The sequence below is a fragment of the Haliotis cracherodii genome, unplaced genomic scaffold, assembly GCF_022045235.1.
Source record: "Haliotis cracherodii isolate W230 unplaced genomic scaffold, xgHalCrac1.p SCAF_8, whole genome shotgun sequence".
Classification (NCBI taxonomy): Eukaryota; Metazoa; Mollusca; class Gastropoda; order Lepetellida; family Haliotidae; genus Haliotis; species Haliotis cracherodii.
Window position 1 is genome coordinate 57,044,425 of NW_027266341.1, and position 26,642 is coordinate 57,071,066.

At 38.3% G+C, this 26,642-nt stretch overlaps 1 protein-coding gene across 6 annotated transcripts in view; it reads right to left on the reverse strand.

The window, feature by feature from the left end:
* The window catches only part of LOC139450227 (adenylate cyclase type 9-like), a 71,509-nt gene extending 47,210 nt beyond the window's left edge, over positions 1-24,299 (reverse strand). For all 6 annotated transcript variants that reach the window (XM_071231902.1, XM_071231901.1, XM_071231900.1 and 3 more), the window contains exon 1: positions 22,453-24,299. In XM_071231902.1, coding sequence (XP_071088003.1) covers positions 22,453-23,932 — 1,480 coding nt within the window. In that variant the 5' untranslated portion in view covers positions 23,933-24,299. The remainder of the gene's footprint in view (positions 1-22,452) is intronic.
* Between the last annotated feature and the right edge of the window lie 2,343 nt (positions 24,300-26,642).

The window sequence follows — 26,642 nt, forward strand, 5'->3', positions numbered from 1 at the left end:
TATGGTGAAAAGAACCATTTCATAACTCTCTCTCTCTCCAGAGTACGGCACTGCGGTATTCCATCTTTTTCTCTTTTCTCTTCCTTCTCTCTTTTTCTTTCTCTCTCTCTCTCTCCATAGTATGTGCAGGAATTGGACGTTTGATTTCATTAAAATCCAGACCCGTGAAGATCTGGGGTAGAATAGGTCTTCAGCTCCCCATGCTTGCTGTAAAAGACGACTATGCTCGTCATAAGAAGCGACGAACAGGATCGGGTGGTCAGGCTCGCTGACTTGATGCTCATGATATTAATCACTGGATTGTCTGGTCCAGACTAGATTATTTACAGACCGCCTTCATGTAGCTTGAATATTGCTGAGTGCGGCGTTAAACAACAATCCATCCATCCATTAAAATCCAAATTAATCTCATATCGTAATCATGATATGCACTTATAACAAAAACATTCGTCAAATGCTCAGGTTGCCAGTATATGGTAAGGAGTAGAGAGTGACATCACACGAAGCAAAGTCCTCCCAACTACGACACCTTCATTACGCTGTTGGATTAGATCGAAGGATGTAAAAGTTTGAAGCGGATGTGTTGATTGCAGGTGTCTGACAGCCTGTTTGATTGGCTCTTAGAGATAAATGAGTTAAGCTCCTACCTTCATATCCGATAATTGACAGTTTAACGGTGGTGGCAAGAGTTTTACAGCACTTTTGAGTACAAATAAAATAAGAGTATTGACAATGCAAGTAATAATTCAATGGAACATAATTTTGTCGCCTTCCATTCAGAAGATCAGCAAGCGAGATAACAAGTGGCAGCTTATGACAGCCCTGCTGTCACTATGGGCGTAACATTAACTTGGACTGACCGTTTATTTCAAGGAAATGCGTTGTTTCATTTCCTTGGATTCTTTTTGAAAATAATTCCCTCCATGGCGTAGAGGATTGAGCGTCTGCCCCAAGAGTGGAAGGTCGGTGGTTCGAATCCCGGCTACGTCATACCAAAAGACATTAAAAGATGGTACTTGATGTTACCCTGTCTGCTGCTTGGCATTAAGGGGCTAAAAGAAGGACTGTCTGTGCTTGGATTCAGTATACTGTGTCTGAGTGGGGTATTCATGTTAAACTGCAGCATCTCAGTGGGCTAGCACAAGAGTCTGGGCCCACTTGCAGAAAGCGATCTTAGCGCTAAGATGATCGTAACTCCCAAACTTTAACATAGGCTTACAATAGTCTTAGCGCTAAGATCGCTTTGTGCAAGTGGGCCCTGGACTTGTAGTACAAACAGCCACACATAAGTGCATTTAAAACACCATCTCTCACCTCACCTTTTTGAAAAGTGACTCCACGTTTTTTAGAATGAGCAAAATGTTTTCAGCAACAAGAATGAATACTGCTTACACTCTCACCCTCCTGCATCTCTAAACGCTCATCCCCACATTCCCGTCCCGGTTCCCCCTTGGCTTCACACAAATACAACCGGTGAAGATCTGGGGTAGAATAGGCCTTCAGCAACCCATGCTTGTCATAAGAGGTGACTAACGGGACCGTGTGGTCAGGCTCTCTGAATTGGTTGATGCATGTCATGGTATCCCAATTATGTGGATCGATGCTCATGATGTCAATCACTGGATTGTCTGGTTCAGACTGGACTAGTTACAGGCCACCGTCATATAGCTGGAATATTACTGAGGGTGGTGTTTAACAACAAACAAACAAACATCACACACATACATCTATCTTTACACCTGCCTGCACCTCACATCGAGAAGAAGTGAGCCATTAACATGAACTAGCCTGACCTATCTATGGGTTATTTCCAAATCATATCAACATGCTATTATCATTATATAAGCAAGTGCTTAGGACTTCTATTTCTTACTGCTTTATCTGAAGATGTTATTCCCAAAACAATCTTTAAAAAATATTGGAATGAATTTTTATTTAAAATTAACAGTTTGTTTTAATAGTAAAAAAGTTTCCCATTCCGTACTGACTTACCCCTGTAGCTTATTTACTTTAAGTGTGAAAATTAACAAAACAGACAGACAGAAAACAGACATATACTACAAATAAACATTTACTCCACACTTATTTACTATTGGGTCGGCAAATCTAAACACCAAAACAATATTTTTCAAAACTTAACATGCTAAAAACAGACAATGTTTTCCTTGCAATAACGTTTCTTTAACAACACCTCATAGCAAGGTCAGGTACTACAGTGAAGAGAAGAATGGCGCCGTGATGCTAAACCCATCCCACCTGCTCCAGCAGATGGTTGGGCATCATCAAACACTACATGCCTTGCACAGTACCCAGTAATGGCTCTGCCGTCCTCTGTTTCCGATTATTAAGTGGTATATTTTCCAACATGTGCCTCCAGCAGTTCACAGACATACAACTGAAGGTTCTCATGGCTTGTTTGGGGAATCGGTTCAGGAACTATAGAACAAAAATGCAGTAGGTGCTTGGAAGATATGTGATAGCCAAACAGTCCTGTAACCATCCACTTCGCAATGCCATGCATTTATGAAGGTTAGAGGCGATACCTTTGTGGATTAAACCAACTTTACATTCATACATATGGTTCCCCAACACCCGGAGGAAAGAGCTCAGATTTGATGTGGGTTGGGGCTGTTGAAGTCAGAGTGATGATTTAATATCTATCTTGACAAACAAACTTTTAAGTGCGATCTACTTGTTTTACACAGCAGTCAGCAATATTTCAGATATATCACAGCAACCTATACATTACTGAGGCAAGCAAACCGGTGGTTGATAGCATGAATACCCGGTTCTTGTATGATGTTACACCATCAGCCACGTTTCATATGCAATAACATTATTGAAGTCAGATATTACAAAACTGGGTGGCCCAGTTGTCTAAGGCATCGCAATTCCTTCTGCAGAGTTGCATCCCTTGGGCACACCAGAAACCTATGATAATAGGTTCGAATCCTGGTTCACCCTGACATTGTTTCTAGGTTTTTCAGCACCATACCCGTGCTCGTGGGTTTGACCAAAGTAGTAAACATCTGAGACCTGCATCACTTCAGGCTTTCCTCCCACAAGCTGACACCGTAATATAACTGGAATACTGTTCAAAGCGGCATTAAACGCGACTCACTCATTTTGACCTAGCATAATGATTTAATCTTAACTGCAGTGTTAAAGTCAAAAGAAAATGTACAGGGAAACAATCTGAACAAAACATAAAAAATAATGCCTCTGTTTACATGTAACAAACTATTTATATAACAACGATGTTCAACAAACTGATGGTTGACTTTAATTTCCTGTAAGTTTCAACAATATTTGTATTTTTTTTGTAGAAAAAGAACAATGATGTGCTTAACGATTGGAAATATAAACAGCCAAGTCTGTTGTTATCAGAACACATGGCCCTTCTTCAGCCAATATGGCCACCATTGAACATTGCAGAACAGATCTTCCTGACAACTCGTTACAGACTGTTTGTATCAGGCCTGACCTTTCCATGCACAATATACATTATGTACAGTGTGTTTATACATCTGATCCGTGTCACCTTATCTACTCACACCCAAACCAGAATAAACAATATTCACGATAAACAGATAAAAATGGGTAAAAACAGTCAAGTCATAATTTGAATATTTACATTAATGTTTGAATTCATCAAATCTTGAAATAAACAATTATTGTTAACCTGAACAGACACTTCAAACATGAAAAATTATATTCTGACAAGTTTCCCATTTCAACAAATCCTACCTAAAGACATTAAAATTCCATTATTCATCAAACAATTTGCGATGAAAAACATTCAAAGAAGTAAGCAAACTTGATCAGTTCTAAACCACATAATGAAGAAGCTTTGTAATTCATAAAATTCATTAAGCAAGTAAATAAATAATATCCAGCAGAACCACTTTACAAAGAACAATCAGGCACCGGCATGAAGGAGATGATTCCAGTGGATCAGTCAACATGGTCACTCTCCATAAAACCACATTACAATTTTCAATCCATTGATAAGCAATACATGCTCTTGGCTCCACACACAACATCAAAACAGCTCTACACAACATCAAAAAGGCTCCACACACACACATCAAAATGGCTCCACACAACATCAAAAAGGCTCCACACAACATAGAAAGGGTTCCACACATATCAAAAAGGCTCCACACACACACATCAAAATGGCTCCACACAACATCAAAAAGGTTCCACACACATAGCATCTAGGCTTTCTCAAAAGCTTACAATCAAACAGTACTTTTTCCCATTTCATTCAGGGGGTGTTCTACAACAGTCAGTTGGTAGATCAATAGATTCCTGTTCAGAGATATCAATGTCATGCCGATTCCTCTGGAGGGAAATGGAACCACTAAGTGATGAGGGCTAATTATAGAAGATACTCCCAATCAGGGAGTGATCAGACTTTTCAAAGCACAAATAACACTTTGTAAGACTGTGCACAACTAAAGATTTCATGAAACAGCAGTAGCTGTTTTGATTTCAACACCACCACTGCTTTGTTTTCAGATTCCGGAGTGAGTTGGGCCTATTTAACATGCCTAATCCCAATTTGAATATTATTCTAGTTATATCCCAGCATGTCAGCTTAATGTGGAAATGAAGTCCAAGATTGAATTTTTTACCACTTTGATGCTCCCAACGAGCACGGATATTGTGTTGCCAAATGATGGAAGATGAAGAATAAATCTGGTAAAAAAACATGATCCTGTCACAACAAAGAGACACAACTCTGCACAGTAAATTACTGAGTCTTAAACCAACTGTACCACCCACGAATGCTTGATATGTGCCCTATAAATTCCAACAGAACTAAATACAGCGGAACAACAGCACCTAGCCTTTCTCCAAGGCTCTCCAAGGCTCTCCAAGGCTACACTGAATAAAGGCTTTAAACAAGGCTACCTGTGTATGTATTATGACTTCATTATGATATTAGGCAAGTCTAGATGAGCTGACAGGTTGTTCTTATCTATATAACCTAGGAATTATGATAAAACTAATCATTTCCTTGGAGACTAGTGCAAGTCTAAAAAGCACAGAGCTTGAGCCAGATTCGTTTTTGATTCTACAGTACAATAAGATCAGCAAAGATTCAATCATACAAGAAATACATCTCAAAAGATTCCACAACTCAAGAGTATTTCACTTCAACATCAATTCACAGACAACAAAATATGACAATGCTAGGTAAACAACATCACACCTTATAAACAGAGACAGCAAAAATCAACACAGGACCTCATGCCATGATTGTCTCATTTCCTCAAACAACCAATTAAAAGATTCAGTGTCAAATGAAAGCTGAAAACTTAACACTAATTCCCAGGTATAAGGGTGTCATTCGGTTTAACCTCGGCCGCTTAGTCTAACCACGCCTTGGTTTCTGGGTATAATGTAACTCCAGCAGCCTAGGTGAGCCAAATTCTAATATCCAGTCATCATACTATTTCTACAAACATAATAGTTTTATTCATCATATGGCCGTTGTAGGTGCAATGCCTGGATAGTTTTCAGAATAGAACCTCTTTCGTTTCAATTAATAACATACCCAACATAAACATCTGACACCACAATTATAAGACATTCAGGTCCACTGAAGCACAGACTCTCAATATGCATACAACAATAGTGTGCTATTGGCCATCAATGCTGACAGAGAGCTAAGTACCTAACAGATACCATCAAACACAGAAACACAGGTGATTTGCACAGTGCCTGCATTCCCACAGACAACACAGCACAATACTCGTCTTTTCATTATGCTATTCTGCTCAAATATTACAGCATACATGTTTGGATCTGTGAGAACCTGTTGTCTTGTCCGATCCACGTCTGAAAACACTGCACTACGACCACATTACATATACAATGTTGACTAGACAGCATCTTTCCCATGAGAAACCAATGACATATAGAGTCATGCCATTGTAATATTCATAATAGTATTAATACATAAAGATTTCCCCATAGACTGTAAAATCAACACATTATCGACCCTCCATGGATTGAACAAGTGATAGGCATCAGTCATTATTTTAAATTGGTCGGTTCAGTGGATCCTTTTTTGAGTGTAGGAAATTATATTTACTACAGCGGAGGTTGAAAATCATATTAAACTCATATTAAGAAAATGTTTTACATGTATGAATGATAGGTTAAGTTAATAAGTCTGACATCATGAACATCTATCCACACATTGGGATACGATGACATGCATCAACCAAGTCAGCGAGCCTGACCACCCGATCCTGATAGTCACCTCTTACGACAACCATGGGTTGCTGAAGACCTAGTCTACCCCGGATCTTCACAGATCAAGAAATAATTACATCATTGGGGTAAAAAACAGTTCCCTAGCTTAAATATCAAGGTAACCAGTCAAGGCTTACCATTTGTTAATACTTGGTCTTGCATCACCATCACATGGGACTATTACCAGGTATTTGGGACAGTAAAAATATAATTGGCACCAAAGCAACAGTTAACAAAAAAAAACGTTTTATAAACCTCACAAAAATTACAGCAGAATGTTTTGTTTCAAATAGTCTGCACTTCTTCTTGTCTAACCATTTATCTTTAAGAGTTGCCAATAAGCATCCTCTCTGTTAAGTAAAAAAACAACTGTTATTAAGTCTATGAAAAATTAAATACTAAATTATTAAAACAAATATCCTTTCTCCGCATTTCAAATAAGCATCTCTATATTATTCTCATAGGTAACAGATTGGTCACTTGAAAGACATTATCTACCAAATAATATGAGTGAAAACATAAACATACTTAAATCATTATAAGACACAGCTTACCAGCAGTATAAAAATTTAAATAGAAAGTGAAAGATGTGAAATTTGTTTAATCCTGGAAAAGTAAAAGTCTCACTTCAACTTCATCAGCTGAATATTTCCCCGATATAAAGATGTTCAACCCTGAACCCTAAATGTTTCACATCAACTCTGAATATATCCCGATATAAAATATATCAACCAATATCAGCCCCATCAAAATGATCAATAACCCTTGAAATTGGCATTCTATAACTCATGCTAATTATCAAGCACAATACTGCCACTCTCACACATCCTAATTACAGTGATCGGTCCACAAATAGAAGCCCCTACAGGGAAGGCTGAGTTTACAGCACCCAGGGGACCTGATACACAGACCTTAATAGCCCTGGCTCTATTTCTGGCCAATCACTAAATAATGCATGTTTCCTGTTTGGGATAATACTCTAGAACCCCAAGCTTCATTCAGCACAACCAGCCACTTTGGGTGGAGAGTAGTTGAATCCCGTAAAGAGCTTGCTGAGTACGTGTGATATGTCATTGCCCTCTTCTGCGTCGGCCCCAAATAGAAACGGTTAAGTTGAATGAAAAAACTATTTGCATACTCTTTTGTCGACAATTCAGGCGAGATATAGATTGGTTTTGGATTCTGCCCTAAAAGATTAAATTGAAAAAAAAATGTAAAAGAGCGTTTTTATTATTTCACTGATATTCTAACCAGTGTATTTATTGTTGTGTCATTCAAATTGTCCATACACTCACTCACTCACTCACTCACTCAAGTCACACCTTGGCTGAAAAATTGCCTATATGACTCTTTTCACTCACTCACTCACTCACTCGCCCATAGAAGTTAAACTGCAAGAAAAGCTAAATCAACAGTGCACTCATCGTAATATAGTTACGGTACCTATTATACTGGTACTACGGTACTCAAAAGAAGTTTAACGATTACACTATTTTTTCAGAATGACTATAGTTAATCTGTCATGCTATTACAGTTTAACTCGTCATGTCAAAAAATTGGGTGCTCTTTAACTTCATTTGAGTAGTATATACTGGTTTACACACACAAATGAAACTTGGAAGAAAAGAATAACGTCCCTTGGACAGTAATGTGACATCGGAGTCGGTGTTTGAAGTTAAAATCAAATGTTCTCACAGGATCTCATGTTCGCCTTGTACCATAGTCACCATAATAATAGCACATGGGGGCACTTATTAAATCAAAACCATCCAAAAGATAAGTTTGTTTTCAGATATCGTGAACAAACTTAGTTAAAATGGGCAACTAAAACATTTTCGATAATAGTTATGTGAAAAAATCTGTAACATACAATGTTTTGTAAAATATTTCAGTGTTTTGTTTAGTGGAGACAGCTTATAACGATGACTTACAGATTAGTCTACAAGTTGCTAAGGGGGTGCTTACTGTTATTTATCATCCCAAACTGGATTCTGGGGAATATAGGGCTTAGTGAGATCAAGCATTGTCTCCTAGGAGATATCACTTCAATAAAATTACATCAGAATGCTTTTCAGACCATTGTGACATTATCGGTTACCATGACATCACAATCAAATGACATCACTAATCCATCTGCCACTGAAGCGGTTAGGTGTAGCTTTTACACTCAGACACTGCTTGTTACTGTTTACAAACTGAAAAAGGTTGAAGAATTATTTTGAAAGATAAACAGAATCTTTCCTTGATGGCTTACCCTAGTACCAGCAAACCTCAGGGTTTTAAGATTTTATCCACTCATGCTGCTACATTTTATATATCAAAAGACACTTGGGTGAGTTTCTCAATAAATATGACACATGGTTACTTCTTTATATGCCATTAATCTGGATGCAAATTTAATAAAACATGTTGAGTAGTGATTAATTTCCTAAAATAAATCAAATCAAGACTTAATAAAAATATGTTCATTTTTATTATTAAAAAACTATTGAAAAATATTTGGGGTAGGTTCAATCATTATGTCCATAAAAGGTAAAAGAAAAACTGACTGGCCAAAATAAAACATTTTCACCCTAAGTTAATTTTCAGACAAAGGTGCTTCACAGGTGCTTGAGTAAGTATATATGTTTTTTTGTCGCTTTTAGCAATATTCCAGCAATATTACAGCGTGTGACACCATAAATCAGATTCGCTCATTGTACCCATTTGGGAAATCAAAGCCTGGATTTTAGCATGACAAACAAACGCTTCAACTGCCAATCACCACCCCTCAAGGTGTATACTAGGGCTGTTACGATTCACTCGCGTATTCAGTGAATCGAACCCTATCCATTCATAAATTGAATTCGTTATTCGTGGCCACAAGAATCGAACATTTATGAATATGCAAGCATTTGCATTTACATAAAAATCCATAAGGACACATTATATGCATAGATTTCTTCAAACGACAACAATCTCATACTAAATAATTTGACAGTATTGGGGTTACTGGTCATTGTCATACAAGTATCTGGATAAGTGCAGTATATAAATGTGTAATATATTAATAATCAACAAACCATGTCAAATACTTTATGCTGTTATTGCTTCACTGAATATAACAAATAATACATCAGCTGCTGTCTTGTTATTGTAATCGTGAATTGATATTCGTAATAGTTACCCTATATACATGATACGAATCATATTCGCCTCATTGTGTTTTCGTTTCAGCCCTAGTGTATACAGCTAATTAAATACGAGAGTTAAATGATTATTAAGGTTGAACACATTAAAATATATGGTGCTGCAGTCTGATGTACTGTGATATGCACATTTCCTCGATATTTCATCGCCTTCCAATGGTATCTATCCATCACCAGCAACGGCTTTACGCTGAAGATTCCTGTAGATACATGTAATCTGGATTCAATGGTCAGGCGGCCATTTCTCCTGTCTGTCTAGACACTGTAGTTTGTGCTCTGTGAGAAGTTCAGACACTGCCTCTATTTGATTAGGGTAACCGCTTATTGCCAGATTAAACTAGATCCACAAATTAACAGTAAGCCGACAAGTAAAGTGTTGTTAGAACGACCTGATTGAAAATACCTAAACCTTGCCAATCTGTAACATTCTAAACAGAAAAAATATGCTACAAACATAAACAAAATATAAATTTTTGGTGAATATGGTGAAAAATAAAGGTATAATTCATGATTCCAAACCAAGTGCTCTTGGCAAGTAGGGAATCAAATAGGTGGTTGTTTTCATTTGTTCAAAATTTGACATTTTTCTTAAATTCTTATTTTCATAAATTTAAAAATATTTTAACATTGCATTCAATACAATAATGCAAACTATGTATTAACACCTCTTCTTAATACTTGACCTGTTATCAGTGAAATACACATTACTTCTGCAAAGCTATACCATTAGTTGTAAGTCATAATAATATACCAAAGAAATAACGTTAGAGATCATGAATATTGTATATGAAATAGTGTGCTTAGTCTTCACTACAAAAAATATTCCCCCCAAAATATTCATGATCCCTAACAGTTTTTGTTTAGTATATGAAGTAGGAATGCTAAATTCCGGGTTGGGATTATTTTCTGACATTGTTGCAGATTTGGGCCAAATATCGGCTTCTGAGCAGGATCAAATATATCCATGAAATACAACACCATTAGATAAATAGGTGCATGCATATTGCTTCCTGGCCAACACAAAATATGCATTAACTACATCCTCGTGTTTTATATCCTCGTTGCACCCCAATCCCAGCCCTATACCCATACATTTGCATCGTCTTGTGTGTGTATTCACGTCTAAAATACATGAACTTGTGCATCCGTCATGTGCACTCATTTACACACTGCTTCAGATGGTATTCATATCATCTGTGAAATTGTCCATTGCTTTCCTGCAATGTACCAACAGGAATATATTGTGTGCATGCTAATGAGGTTTACAAAAAGCTTTGGTTGGTTTGTTTGTTGTTTAACGCAGCACTCAGCAATATTCCAACTATATGACGGCAGTCTGTAAATAATCGAGTCTGGACCAGACAATCCAGTGATTAATATCATGAGCATCGATCCATGCAATTAGGATCAATGACATGCATCAAGCAAGTCAGCGAGCCTTACCACCCGATCTCGTTAGTCGCCTTTTACGACAAGCATAGTCACCTTTTATGGCAAGCAGGGGTTGCTGAAGAATTACTCTACCCTGGAATCTTCAAGGGTCCCACACAGTTGGTGTATGATGACATGCATCCAAGCACCAAGCGGGACCAGATCCATGGAGCCTCTCACGACCAGCATGGGATGCTGGGGACCTATTCTGAAGTAGGGCCCAACTGGCTAATGTATTTAAAGTATATTTTTGGGTCGACAGATAATTCTGTTTGAGATATATTCAGAATCTTCCATGCAAATCAAAACCTAAAAATAATCTTTAAAAAATAAATCTTCATACAGGAAATTGAAATGTTGCAGATCCTATTTTGCTGCTTTTTTTGTGTAAAATGTTTATAACAGAGCACTCTGGCAAACAAAATTACGTTATAAATTAAATCAATTTATTTTGAGGTTAATACCTTCATACTGTCAGACGATCCATACCCTGCATGAGAACAAAAGTGCTACCTTATGTCCTCTTGTGATGTCATACATGCAGAGGGACAATGATTTCCATCTATTACACACAAACAAAGATTCGGTAGCTATCGCTTGTCAGGAAAAAGATTTATTCTCCACTCTTAATATTGCTTAAGTAGAGATGAAAGGACTGGTTAATTCAAACATCTTGAATAAAGAGAAACTAAAAGTTCGTAATATGGAATCGATGCCACATGGAAATAATTGTGTCATTAATGAGTAACTTGAGCTGTAGACCCATAAAAGCATGAATTGTTAACAAACCAAGAGCATGACGCTCAAACAACTTTAACTTATTTTATATGTCTCTTGTGGCATTGTGTAGTATATCATCGAAGGTACTTCCTTTTTTTCACAATGAAACGATGGAAAAATCACTTCAAGTAGTGAAACTTAGCCCCAAATCTGTCATGAAGAATATGGTTCCAAATCTGTAGTGAAACACATGGCCCATATCTGTATGTAGTGAACAATATGGCTCCATATGTAGTACACAATATGGCTCCATATACATGTAGTGAACAATATGGCTCCATATGTAGTACACAATATGGTTCCATATACATGTAGTGACCAATATGGCACTGTATCTGCATACAGTGAATATGGCTCCATATTTGTAGTGAATATGACTCTGTATATGCATGTAGTGAACAATATGGCTCCATATCTGTATGTAGTAAACATGGCTCAATAGATGTATGTAGTAAATATGGCTCCATATCAATGTAGTAATTATGGCTCCATATTTGTAGTGAATATGGCTCTGTGTCTGTATGTAGTAATTATGGCTCCATATTTGTAGTGAATATGACTCTGTATATGCATGTAGTGAACAATATGGCTCCATATCTGTATGTAGTAAACATGGCTCAATATATGTATGTAGTAAATATGGCTCCATATCAATGTAGTAATTATGGCTCCATATCAATGTAGTAATTATGGCTCCATATTTGAAGTGAATATGTCTCTATATTTGTAGTGAATATGGCTCCATATTTGTAGTAAATATGTCTCTGTGTCTGTATGTAGTAAATATGGCTCCATATTTGTAGTGAATATGGCTCCATATTTGTAGTGAATATGGCTCTGTATATGCATGTAGTGAACAAGCTGGCTCCATGTCTGTATTTAGTGAACAGTATGGCTCCATTCCTGTAGAGTGAACACTACAGCCCTGGGTCTGCAGGGGGTATGAGTGAGTAAAACCTTTACATCACGTAAACACTGTGTTCAGCTAGAGCATGATAGAACCCTCTGGGACAGCGAGACAGCTCTTGTGTGCATAACATATCAAAACAGACAGCCAACGTAACAACACTGAAGGGTCATCCAGTAGCAGTAATACTACCGGTTCTGCTACTGCTGTGTTCTCATATGTGTGTGATGCTTGTGTTCAGTCTGATGCTTGTGTTCAGTCTGATGCTTGAGTTCAGTCTGATGCTTGAGTTCAGTCTGATGCTTGAGTTCAGTCTGATGCTTGAATTCAGTCTGATGCTTGAGTTAAGTCTGATGCTTGTGTTCAGTCTGATGCTTGAGTTCAGTCTGATGCTTGAGTTCAGTCTGATGCTTGTGTTCAGTCAGATGCTTGTGTTCAGTCAGATGCTTGTGTTCAGAGTCATGCATGTGCCTGATGATTGTACTGCTTCACTCAGGTTAAGACGTATAAAACACACAACCTTCAACTCAAATACCAGTAAAACGAACCCCATGTCAGCAGTCACTACGTACTGATCCGACTGACCAATGACCATGATGGCAAAACAAAATCACAGCCCTATATATAAGTCTCCGCTACACAAGCCATGCCAACTGTCTGAATCTCTCCAACTTCACTGGTATGCCTGCCAAATTAAGCAAGAATAATCAGCACCCAAATACAGCACTTCAGGTCTTCTCGAGGCTCACCTAATCAATCCTTCACCACTCTGGGAGAGTATGTAAATAAGAATCCCTGGCCAACCTGCTCAACACAATCAGGACGAAATGTTTCCCTACATCGGCCATTAAAAATAATGAACATGTAAAAAAATGAGTAACCTAACCTCCGAAGTGAAAGCTCATGGACGCCGAAGCGCTTGATTCTACAAATACATGTCGAGTTCATTGGGTGGAGAGCAGCTGACCCTATCGGATATGTAGTATACATGTAACCATGGTAACAAACAGCGCACTACATGATGTGCAAGTTATTGAACCACATACACAACCAGCAATGTAAAAAAAACAAAAAACACATGCAGAGCAACTGGTAAAGAACCACAATCTATCACCAAGTTTACCAGATGTCACAATGGAATTGACACATTCAGGGAACGCTGCGATGTATTATGATAATAATAACTTTGTGAACAGAAAACTCATTGTCTTTCCAATAAATATCAACTCATTTCACCTAAAAGCTACAAATTCCATTTTTGTGAACTATGGATATGTACTGATATGAATGATAAAAAGTGGAACCGTCGTCGTCCAATCTGGTGTTTGTTTGGTTGGTTGTTTAACGCTGCACTCAGCAATATTCCAACTATATGACGACGGTCTGTAATAATCGAGTCTGGACCAGACAATCCAATGATTGACATCATGAGCATCGATCCATGCAATTGGGATATGATGACATGAATCAACCCCGTCAGCGAGCCTGACCAACCGATCACGTTAGTCGCCTCTTACGACAAGCATAGTCACCTGTTACGGCAAGCATGGGTTGCTGAAGACCTATTCTACCTTGGATCTTCACGGGTCCAACCTGGTGTAACCATCTTGAGTAATGATTAGTTGTAGATAGTACACAGATTTATCCAGGATTCTAAACTCATTACACTACAGACAATTTGGGAAAAATATCAATATTTTGCTCATATTGGTCAGTGAACTATAAGTCACATCCACAAGCCATAATGTAAGTTATTATGGCATAACATGAAATGGGATATTTGTCATTCAAATTTGGGAATTTTGTACCGACATTTGGACTGAATATCACCATCTACGATTAGCCATGTTTGGCAAGTCTGGATTAAGGATCACTAGTACAGAGTAATGTTCCTTGAATGGTAATTATCATATGACAGCACAGAGTTCGACATTAACACAAGTCTGCTCGTCCAAAACTAGTACAATTAGAAAGGACTATGACATTTTGTCGTGGACTAACACTTTTACCATTAGGGAAATGGCAATTGCAGACAACTTAAACTTCTAGCCTTGCAGCTTTCCTAAAAGTAACTGGCTAGAAAAATGGTTTCTGATCTAAGTATGATAAAGGAATCTAACTAATCATAACTACAGAGTAGTGTCCCTTTGTAATCATATAAACATGCTCTGCAGGCAAACCTACGAACATAATCAGGGTAACCATGGTAACCGGGTCAAAACATTTGTTTAATTGGGTCTCTAGACTAACATCTAGTCTCTGAAATGAACATATCTTACAGTCAAAAAAAGGTGTTAAATTATCATAATACAGCCCATGCAAGTCTATAATGTTTGGCAAGTCTAGATAACTGCAGTATCAGACTTATATTGCAGTTTCTGAAAATGAAGAGAGTCTCTGGCCCCTTTTTATTACATTTTTATTAAGATAATTTAACTTGGTTTTTTTCTGTAAGATATGTTCATTTCAGAGACTAGATGTTAGTCTACCACATCCCCTGTGTTAGAAAAAACCATCAATGCTGTTCATTATTACAAATTTCCACTTTATTATTATTAACCCGAAGATCTGGCCTCCAAATGGGACACAGCCTACATTCCTGATTAACCACTGTTAGTGGTGCGTGAATGGCCACGGATTAGACACTTCCAATGGAGATCTTAGTCCTGCCTCGCCAACCTCAGGCAGTTAGACTAATCCAGAACTCAAGCTTCGGGGATCTGCAGTGTCAGTGGAAGAAATCCAGGCCCAATCATGTCAATTCTTATATTACTGGAGCTATGAAGTTCTTACCACTAAGCTCAACTCCACAGTGTAATCAATGTGTATCCACTAAGAACGAAAATTAAAATAGGCCAGACCAATATAATTTCTAGTTTCACTGATCTTCTTGAACATAACATTGTAAGGGGAAATCATGGAATGATTTAGTAACCTTAAACGTCACAATTTCAAGTTACACAGACTTAATTAGTATATTTGTGCTCTACAGCACACTTAGACTAACATTTACTCTCAGAAATAAAGTTCTCTTATCTAAAACCAGAGCTCCAGATAGGCTTTTGGTGTTGCGGGTATTTTACCCATGCATTTAAAAATCATTGGGTATCAGTAACTCTATCTGGGTATTCAAATTTCTGTTACCCACTAGTTTTTACACATGTGGGTATTTAAGTTAAATATTTAAAAACAATATTCAACTTGTCCCTGCAAACTGGGGTCGTGTGGGTTCGAGAGCTTTATAGGACTCAAAAATACCATGATTCTTTGAAAAGAAAGTGTGATGGCAAATGATCACGATGTAACTGTCATCGTGGAGTTTGGTAAGGTTGACGGAATGCCCGTTAATAATTTCAAAATAAGTTGCTGATTTGCTAATCGAATACGCAGGGTTACTTCACAATATTTTGATGATGCGCACAAGTTTTATTTTTGTAGCGTATCTGTAATGTTCGTTGTGCATTTGATAAGCTTGGATTTTTATTTTACTGTGTATATCTGCATTTCTGATGCGTATTTTATGCAGATATGCAGCTTATCTGGAGCTCTGTTAAACTATATACATGTAGCTACAAACTGAAACATAAAATACAAATGGAGACCAGAACGCTTAATTTGAGAGCTTAATCTGAGGTGTTCTAGACTTGCCCAAATCATTCTAAACTTGAGTTGGATCCTTAATTTATTCTCTAGGGTCTGGGAGCTACAGCTCGCTCTGGGACTGCAAACACTTCGCCTTAAGAAAATATAGCTTCTTCCTCCCTCTGTCACCCAAAATGGTGACTGAGTCATAAACAGAAAAATACAGAAAAGGACGATACAGTAATAATTTAGTCATTTTATAAAAATTTATTTTATTTTATATTTTGCAGTCCAGACTTCAGGTATTTTGGGATAGAAATCTGTAACACCTAAATTGATCTGTCTGTAACCCGACAAGCGAGTAAAATTCCAAATAGCTCGAGAATGATGGGTAATATTTCCAGGAGGCTTACTGCAGACAAATCATACATCCAGACATGTCTATTTGAGAAAGTCAATCTGAAACATATATGTTATTAATGAGGCCATTTCTATGATAAGTACTGACACTGATATATCGGACTGTTGTTATCATTCATATAAACAATATATACATTATGTAAACGTGAAATATTTGCAGATGAGAGTATTATCGTGGATGAATATTTTGGACAGCAAAATGTCAAATATTAATGGAAACATACATTTTAAACTATTAGCATATGGTCTGACTAGTATAAAATATTGGTTGGTAGTATGCTAAAGGAAATTTGGTGAGTTCGGTGATAAGATTTGCCGTCATGTTAAATACATAACGAGTTGCGCCCAAATTTAACATTTAGAAAATTCAGTAAATATTCGTGATAAAGCATATACATGCAACCTACATGGGCTAGCACTAGCAGCTTCAAGAATATAGCCACGATCTAAAGAGGCTCTCAGCTGTTACTAGAAATTTGACACCGAAAGCAGTCAGGGGCCCGTACTTGCAGATCTCTCAACTTATCTGCTAGCTGATGAGCAGGAATATGCTAGTCTACTGTCCAAGAATGTGCCAGGAATGGTTCCTTAAATCACGAAGACAACATTCCTTAATGGAAAGAAATGGATCAGCCATTGGATTCCCCAGTTACTAGGCTGAAAGTGGAAATAGTGCAAGAAGTAATTGTAGGAGGTAGTTAACCCGTCAAGTAATCGATACAATTACAAGTTGGTCTACTAATATATCTTAATAACCGCATAATTAACTGTAAGCTTTGTCATGTCTGTTGCATATACACAACCTGTAGTGTTCCAATGCTTTTCTGACAGGGTGTTACCATAACATATAAAACTAGAGCCCCACAGGGCAAAACATTAATTTAAAAAATATGAGGGTCCTGTCAAGTAATGAAATGGTGTAGTGTACTGTTAGATTTGAGAATTACTTTAATTACAGAGCTTGTAAAGAATTTGGTACAATGAATATTATTGTGTGTCCCAAGGATGCAAAATTCTATTTTCTGCATCCATTCTATATATTTGTGCACACTGGACGTACATTTCAGCATCATGTAAAACCCTGACTAATATTATTCAGTGTTCACAATTAAGGGTCCCAGTTCATGAGGTCCACTACTACAGTATTCGAACCTAGGGACCTCAATATCTTGACTTTTAAAATTGGGGTCATGACAAGGACTCGATGACTTTCGTGTTTAACTACGAACACTGTTCTCCATCGACACCTACCATGCCCTATACTGATGATGTCAGCAGTGAAATAACACGTTACTCAACAAGCTTTGTGCTCGCCCTATTAACAATACAGCGAACTACCCACACTTTTACACTAAATGACAAACATTATATTGATTGATGGTAATATTTTCTGTGGAAAAGATAAATGTCACCAGTCTTTTGTTTGGAAATGAGGACAAAAGCAGCTTTGGAAAAAATAGTAGCATCAAAAATATATAATATATAAATGTGAACATTTCTAGAAAAGCAACAATACTGAACTATTCAAACTGATTAATGCGGAACACTGATCATAAACATAACAATGATCACTGGTGCAACTGCAACCGATTTTCATAATGTATATACATATATACTACATGTTTATTGCAACCAACACGAAACACACACTACTGTTAACTATCCTGACAGTGTTTTACAATATTTGTCATGGGGCAGTCATCACACACAGCAAATATGCTCAGTTGGTGTAAATCCTGGACAGGCAACAATATCTGCAAATATCATTTCCCTATCAACAACTGCACCGTTAGAAACTGGCACTGTAGTCATGGTAGTCCTTGCCAAACTGCCCAATAGTTAAGGTATCATAAGGACTAGTAGGAATTTGCCATTTTTAAGGGGTTTGCTATATGTTATCATTATAAGGACTAGTGGACTTAAACTGCTTCATGATTAAGAAATAAACGATTTCACAATACATCGGAAATGATTTTGGGATAACCAGAATTTTCTGACCAAACAATCACATTTTCCTTGTATCAAGTATACATTCAACTCAAGTGGAACACTGTTCAACAAATCCAGTGTCCACATCGTGTATATGTCTAGACATTGTAATACTATGCCATGTGTGAAAGTGTATTATACACTGGTGTTTGAAATGATTTTAAACCCAACAAGACAGTCAGGCAGGTGACTCATTAATGTCGCCTGCTCATCTTTAAAGTTATCTGCCAGCATTCAGATATTATGAATATTGAAAAATCATGAAAAATAAAGACAAATCGCACATTGATTAATGCAAACAATTACTTGAGGATCTACGAGTAGTTTTAATTAATCTGAATACGTATGTCGTCTCAAAATTATCTGCCAAGCAGGCGGGCAAGTGAAGGAAAATTTCATGCAGCCTGACTGAAAAGTTACCAGCCACGGGAAGGCAGTTGTTCAGACATTGTTATACATTAACATAAAATTTGTCTCTGATATTAGGATAAACATGAAATGCTGGATTGAAATTAATAAAAATTTGAATTTGAATACAAGCATATTGAATTCTGAAGGATCTCAATCAGATTTGCTGGTACAAATGACCCGAGTCAAGTCACTCACTAACATGTGAAACATGGCAATACCATTTTTCTAGAGACAATATAAAGATTTGATACCAGTCAGATTATGATAATGACCTATGATTTTCCAAACAGGCCCATGATTTTGATCGGCGCTCAATTTAAGGAATTGGATTAAACTTGCACCTGATGCGGTGCGTGTTGACATGAAAACAGTTGCACTGGACAAAACCAGGTTGTACCCTGGGTTCACTTGCACAAAGCGATCTTAGCGCTAAGGTCATCGTAACTCCCATACTTAACGTAGGTTTACGGTAGTCTTTGCGCTAAGATCGCTTTGTCAATTGGGCCCTGGTCCAATAGATTATTACAGTTGAAACATAGGGTGATCTGCTGCCATGGTCACCTAAATCAATGATGTATTGATGATGTAACATAGTAAGAACATGTTCACATAATCTTGACTTGTTCACAGTTTGGTGACGTCGAGCCAAAAGCATGACAAATTACACATAACCCACGGATTAGTGATATAGTATGGCAAATAATGCCTAGAGGTATTGTGTTCACAGATCAAGCCCTGCATGTTGGTCAATGTGACATTGTGTCTGATTGGGTCATTGACACACAGAAAGGTCTACCAACTGCAATGATTATAACTTCATTTGTGTTTTTCTGTTTCAAGCTTTACAGAACAGACAATGTATCGAACTTGCTGTCATTTAAAATTATGGCTAAAATCCCCAAACTTCTGAAATGTCATCTCAAAGTAAGACACAATTCCTGATGGTTTGTGGTGAGTTTCCAGTGTGTCAAAATACACCACTCATGTATTGAAACACATCACGATACTTGAGATGTGCTACGAACCACAATACATACCGTATTCGACGTAATAAGCGCCCAGGGCGCTCTCAAAATTAGAAATAGGGGGCTCTTATTAGAATATTATTTTGGTGAAAAAAAAACAGAGTTGAAAGATAAGTTTCGTGGTTTATGCTGACAGCCTGAAATGTTTATATACGACAGATATATTTTTCCAGAATTTAATTGCCCATAATTAAGGTTGCATATAACACACGAGAGCGTATTATACACGAATAAATAAGTCTTGTGTACATTGAAAAATCGGAAGGGGTGCTAATTGGGATTGTTCACTAGCAATATATTAGCAAATGTCGCCGTGGGCGCTTATTAGAGCGGGGGCGCTTATTACGTCGAATACGGTATTCCATTTTGCCAGAGTGATAACCGGCTGTTTCTTTCAACCAGTCTGTATTTAACTTGTGGTTAATTGTGACCCCACTCTATTTGCATTATGCAATCAGATTTAGAATTTCCGTTAGTAATAGGAGGAAAGCCTATGGGAATGCTAGCCCTGATGAGTGTCAAGCTCAGCTATTGCAAAAAATTTAATCATTAAATTTTTAAATTTGATACAGAATGAAAACTGAATAATTGACGAGTGAAATCGGCGAAGTCATAAGTAAGTGGACAAAAGGTAGGCACCCTTCTTGGATAACATTGTCAGGTGAACAATCACCATGCGTTGACATGTGAATATATTTAGGAATCATGTTTTGTTTGTTGTTGTTTAACAACGTGCTCAGCAATATTCCAGCTATATGATGATGGTCTGTAAATAACTGAGACTGGGTCAGGCAGTTCAGTGATGGACATCATGAGCATTGATCCAACTGGAATATGATGACATGTATCAACCAAGTCAGCGAGCCAGACCACCTGATCCCGTTAGTCACCTCTCACGGCAAGCATAGTCACCTTTTATGACAAGCATGGGTTGTTGAAGACCTATTCTAGTATATTTCTACCCCAGATCTTCACGGGTCACTTTGGTGAACATTTACAATGCATTAACAAATCAATATATTTGGGAATCATGTCCTCAAAGGTATGTAGAGCTTCTTTATACATACATGATATATCTCAAAGTGTTTATGGTTATGCTAAACTTTCAATGTTGCACAGTACTTATCATCACAGACTTCTTAAAAGAAAACACACATACAAGAAAATAGAAATGAAAGAAAATTATTTACGTGGGATATTTTTGTGAAAGGTTCTCTAATTATTGACACTCCATCCTCATTGAAGCGGAATGAAGCTATTTCGTTAAAGGCTTATCTGAAAGAGCAATAGAAGAAGCTTTATATGAGGCTAAGCTACCTAAAGCTGTAATATGAATGAACCAGTAATGCAAGAGAAATAGCTTTCTATGACCATAAAGACTTGACATGTACAATTTATTGTGATGGTTAATGAGACAAAATGAGACTAAAAGAATTCCATGAATCTCATTATAAATGTTTAAAGTTAGGGTTTAAATGTAAGGAATCTTTTTCTCAGCATTTCGTCAATATAATTTTTGTTTAAGAGACAGGAAATATTAGTCTGTCAAGTAATTCATAACATTTAACATGTTTAATACAGTATTGCCCTAAAAACAGCAGTCTTGTACAGAAACAGATTTTTTGCATTTGGGTATTTTTTGTAACAAGCAGATGCATGGCACATTTATCTTTATTGGGACCCTGAAGACTTGAAATAAAGATAGTCTGGTGGTTCTGATCAGGAAGTACCTTGAGGTGTGTGAGTGGGGTTTCTTGCCTAGTCAGCAACATTACAGACCTATCACAACCGCCTACCACACAGGAGATGATGGTGTGAAACTTGATCCCACTTATGCGAACGAGCGAGTGAGTGAATGAACGTTGCATAAAACCAAGTCAGCATTTTCTATAGATCCTTATCGCGACAGTCTGTGAGAACCTGTGTCTCGGCCAGACAAACCAGTGATCGAAAGCATGAGCAACAATCCATGACAATGGGATACAATTGCAGTGCTTTGACATGCAGCCAAGAGACAGAGCCTGACCTCCCAATCTTATCAGTGTTTTGAATTAAGTGGAGTCCTGTGGTCCTTGATGTTTGCTCCTATAGTAATCTAGGTACTACTTACTCTTTACTCAACAACATAAGGGCTATAGCAAGAGCCCCTTGACTTTCATACTAAATTTAGATCACTGCTTGCGGACAATTTGTATGCATGACCAGATCGCTTACAAAATACATTTTGACAGGGCTATGGTCAATCTATTCCCAATCAGACATTTTGTACCCAACTCTTGATACCTACAGTGGGTCCCCAGGTAGGGTAGGGAAATAGCGGGGTGGGTATCTGGGTAGTAAATCTGGACTCGTTCCAGCCCTAATGAATACATGGCAATACCAAGGTCGTATTCAACCCAAGAATCCAGTGGTGATAAAAAGCTTTAGAGTTGTAAAAAACCTGTCTTACCTTCAACCACTTCTCCCTCCTCCACGTCATAAAGATCCTTCAAAAACTTGTATGTCATCTCCGATATGTGAACAGTTCCCGGTCGGCCAGACGACTCCATGGTATTGGCAAGAGTGACATCATTGGACCACACATCAAACTTGAACCTTCTTGTTCCGACAATTCCACAGAGTACGGTTCCGGTGTGAACTCCCACCCTCATGTTAACCTCCTCTTGGTTGTCCTCGTCGAACTCCTTGATCAGTTTAATCATCCCGAGTCCCATCTCAACGCAGCATATGGCGTGGTCTGGGCGTGGCTCAGGGCACCCCGACACGCAGTAGTAACAGTCACCAAGGGTGCTGATCTTCTCACATCCACAGTTAGTACACAGCTTGTCAAATCTTCCAAACAGGTCATTCAGGAGACTCACCAAATGCTCAGCAGTCTTATTGGAACTCATTTTTGTAAAGCCGACTATGTCTGCAAAGAGGATACTAACGTTCTCAAGCTGGTTCATGTTAAATGGCCTGAATCGGATTTTGCCTTTGTCAGGTTCCTGTTTTCTATTCTTATTTTTTTTCCTGTTCTTTTGGTCATCTGGATCGTCTTCATCTTTGTCACGTGACTTCATCACGGCTTCAGCAACTGACGGCGGCATAAGGGAATGGATCATCTTTTCCTTCAGCTGTTTCTCAACTTGCAGATCTCGACGAGACATCACTGACTGTCCAATCTTCCAAAAAGTGCTACGACGACGAACTTGCGACATTATGAATATATGGATCCCTATCAAATGGATACAAAAATGGAGCAAAATTTTCCCGATAATGAATGTAGCTTCTTGCATTCCCGTTATCGTAAGTGCTACCAAGATTTCATACACAATGGAATAGACAATACCTATCAAAACTGCAGCAAACAGTGGCATGGGTATGAAGGTGTATATCATTAGAAGAATTTCCACAGATCCTGAAAAAGACCCAATTGTGGATAGATCTGAGGAGGACTTAAAGGCAAAAGGACAGAGGATCAAGGCCATTAGGAAAAGCACAAAGACTATAGAAATAGGCATATAAAACCGTTCATATAATGGGATCTTTGTAAATCCAATGATGAGCACAGTCACAGAAAGCAGACAGGCTGTACCGCCAAGGAAATACATCCAGTTCTGTTCCTTGGACAGCCCGAAGAATATGAGCCATGCTAAGCATGCTGTCACGACGTAGAATAGAGCATATTGGAACCGTCTCCGCGTTTGTGGCAAGTAGCAACTCCAGAGTTGGTCTTCAAGAATCTTGGAATCAAAAGTCGGGTTCCACCAGCTTCCCGACGCTCTCTCGAACAGGACGATGGGGGTGTTCTGCTTAGGGCTCAGTGGGGTGCCCTTGTATCGGTTTTTGGCCGGCGATTGAAGATCCACGTGCACAGCTTCGGGGTCATTGGTCGTGTTGTAGCGGACAACACTGTTTTCTGTGTTTCTATCCTCGCCGCTCGCCATTTTGAAACCCGATCAGAGTTGTCACTAACTTGAAATCTGCTAGATCCACCGGTTCATACAAGCTATACAGTCTTGCAACGAACGCTGTTTGAAGCCGAGTGTCACTTCCAACCAACACCCTAGACGCACCTGAGGGTTATGCCCCACCCCCTTGCTCTCAGATCGATCGACTCAAGCCAAGGTGCTCGCCGTACGGTTATTCCCGAAGCGCCAACACCGAGTCTGAGCGCCAAATGCTCTTTTTGACAGCACACGGATTGAATACAGCATTGTATCTATCCTGGATACTTCCTTCAAGAACAAAAAGCTCCAGCAGCCATGACAATACGCGATCCGTTACCCAGCCGAACGCACCGCCGACTGGATTACTCCGTTCAATGCAGTGGTTATGTTTGAGCTGTTCTGATTGCCAATTGGCTCCCCTCGGTTAGAAGTCGCGCTGTTACAATTAGTGTATTGAACCCCTCTGTTAATGTGTAACAGTACAGGAGGCGCTGTAGTGAGTCACATTGGACAGTTTGGTAAATCTCTAGTTTATCATTTTCGAGACGAATTGTCGTTAGTATCAAAATGAAGTTAGTATCGCATTTATAATCTCCATGCACAACATTGGAATTCTGTACGTTTCGCAGTCAACTCAAGTTCGACTCACAAACCACAAAGGTATTTTGGTTAATCGATTTAGCGTCCACTTTATCATACCAGCCTCAACAAATGGTAGATAATTAGAGCTAATCGTTTAATGACTTATTTTATCTACTTGGTGCTACTGGATGGTCTTGTGCATTTAATAATGTAGCAATTATCACCTGCATAAATAACGAAGAATTGTGCAGCAATCAGATTACAATCGATACGTCGCACTATATGCTTGTCTTTACTGTTATAGTTAGGAAGATAATAATCATAATCATATTAGTAGTGAAGAAGTAAAAGTCCGCATGAGGGAGCGTCTATTTGATTTCTAAGGTGACACGGGGGGGGGGGGGGGGGGGTGGGGGTGGTGTGTGTGTGTGTGTGTGTGTGTGTGTGTGTTAAATGAATAGTTTGTTCCAAAATATGCCCAAAATGAATAGTTTGTTGCGTGTTAAATACCCAAACGTCATTTTATTGTGTTGATGGTGAAAATGAATAGTCTGCTCGATGCTGCTGAGTTAAAATAGTTTGTTGGATGCAGAAGGGAAAGAAAATTAGATTTTCTAAAACAACCCCCACTCCCTACAAATCAAATGGATGCTCCCTAACTCCATACGCAATGTATGCCCTACATTATTATTATTATTATTATTATTATTATTATTATTATTATTATTATTATTACCGCGGTCAAGGGATCAGTATGCACTCGAGTTTCATTCTCCGCTCCCTGGGGAGTATACAACCCAAGCTGCCTGGATCCTACCCAGAAGTGATCAATAAACTATGTTTTCAACCTTATTTGGATATTTTCACTTTTCTAAGTTTATTTTTCTTTCTTTTGAAAGTCATATGATTGCAACCTGAAAAAATCAGCCGTGTAATGCATACGTTATCATTACAAGCTAATATGGTTGATGGTAGACATGTAGTCTATGATTTATTTTATGACATAATATATTTCTCTCCTCTCTCTTTATTTTCCTGGTATTCATGTCATGTGGAAAAGAGCTGTCTGGACTTTTTTTTATCATCTAGATTGGTTTAGGTTTCAGAAAATACATATATTCCACAGCCATGGTGTTGGACAACAGGCTGATGTCCCCGTGGTATTATACGACCCAGCAACATGCATGCAGTGTAGAATTGCCTTCTCATGGTCGTGTCAGCCGATCTTTGGTTCTAATGCCATGACAACATTGGTGCATCCCCATCTCACTTGTGCCCCTTGATTTCAGCGTTAATCGACTCCGACCCGCATCAGTTCAGTCTGGGGGCGAGGGTGGCCCAGTCGTCAAGGCGCTGTAATTCGCTCTGCAGAGTTGCGTCCCTTGGGCACGTAAGAAACCTATGTTCATGGGTTCGAATCCCGGTTCGCCCCAATTGTTTCTTGTTTTGTCAGCACCATACCAGTGCTAATTGGTTTCACCAAAGTGGTAAACATCTAAGATTTGCATCTCTTTGTTCTTTCTTCCCATATTAAACTGACACGCTGATTTAACTGAGATATTCTTCAAAGCGGCATAAAACCCAACTCACTCACTCTTTCTGTGACACACATGTTACTGAAATATAGCATGCACGTTCAACGTGTTCAATGTGGCGTTACACCCAACCCAATCATATATGACACACATTTCCCCTTAGTGCCCGCGTCTAATAAGGGCTGGATCTGGGGGTTATTAAGACTTTGAAACATGAGCTGGACTTCACTAGAGGACAGAATTAGCCCCAGTTTATGTTTATCCAGTAAACACCTTAACCTTTACGAAACAAAATTGTCCCTAAATCGTCCCTTCTCGACATTGATAGCAAACTAATAGAAGTTCTTAATGGAGTAATTACGGTAATATTAATTGGAACACTATTGTTTCCGAGCCGAGGCTAAAGTTTATTGGTTGCACCGTATTTCCCCTATTAAGATTATATAAGTTATATAAATAAAATACAACTACAGCTAACAATTGCATCCCATTACATTCAATACCACAGTAACTACAGTAAACTACGGTTATAACGAACACGCTTATAACGAACTGACGGATATAACGAACTTACTTTTTGGTCCCGACTA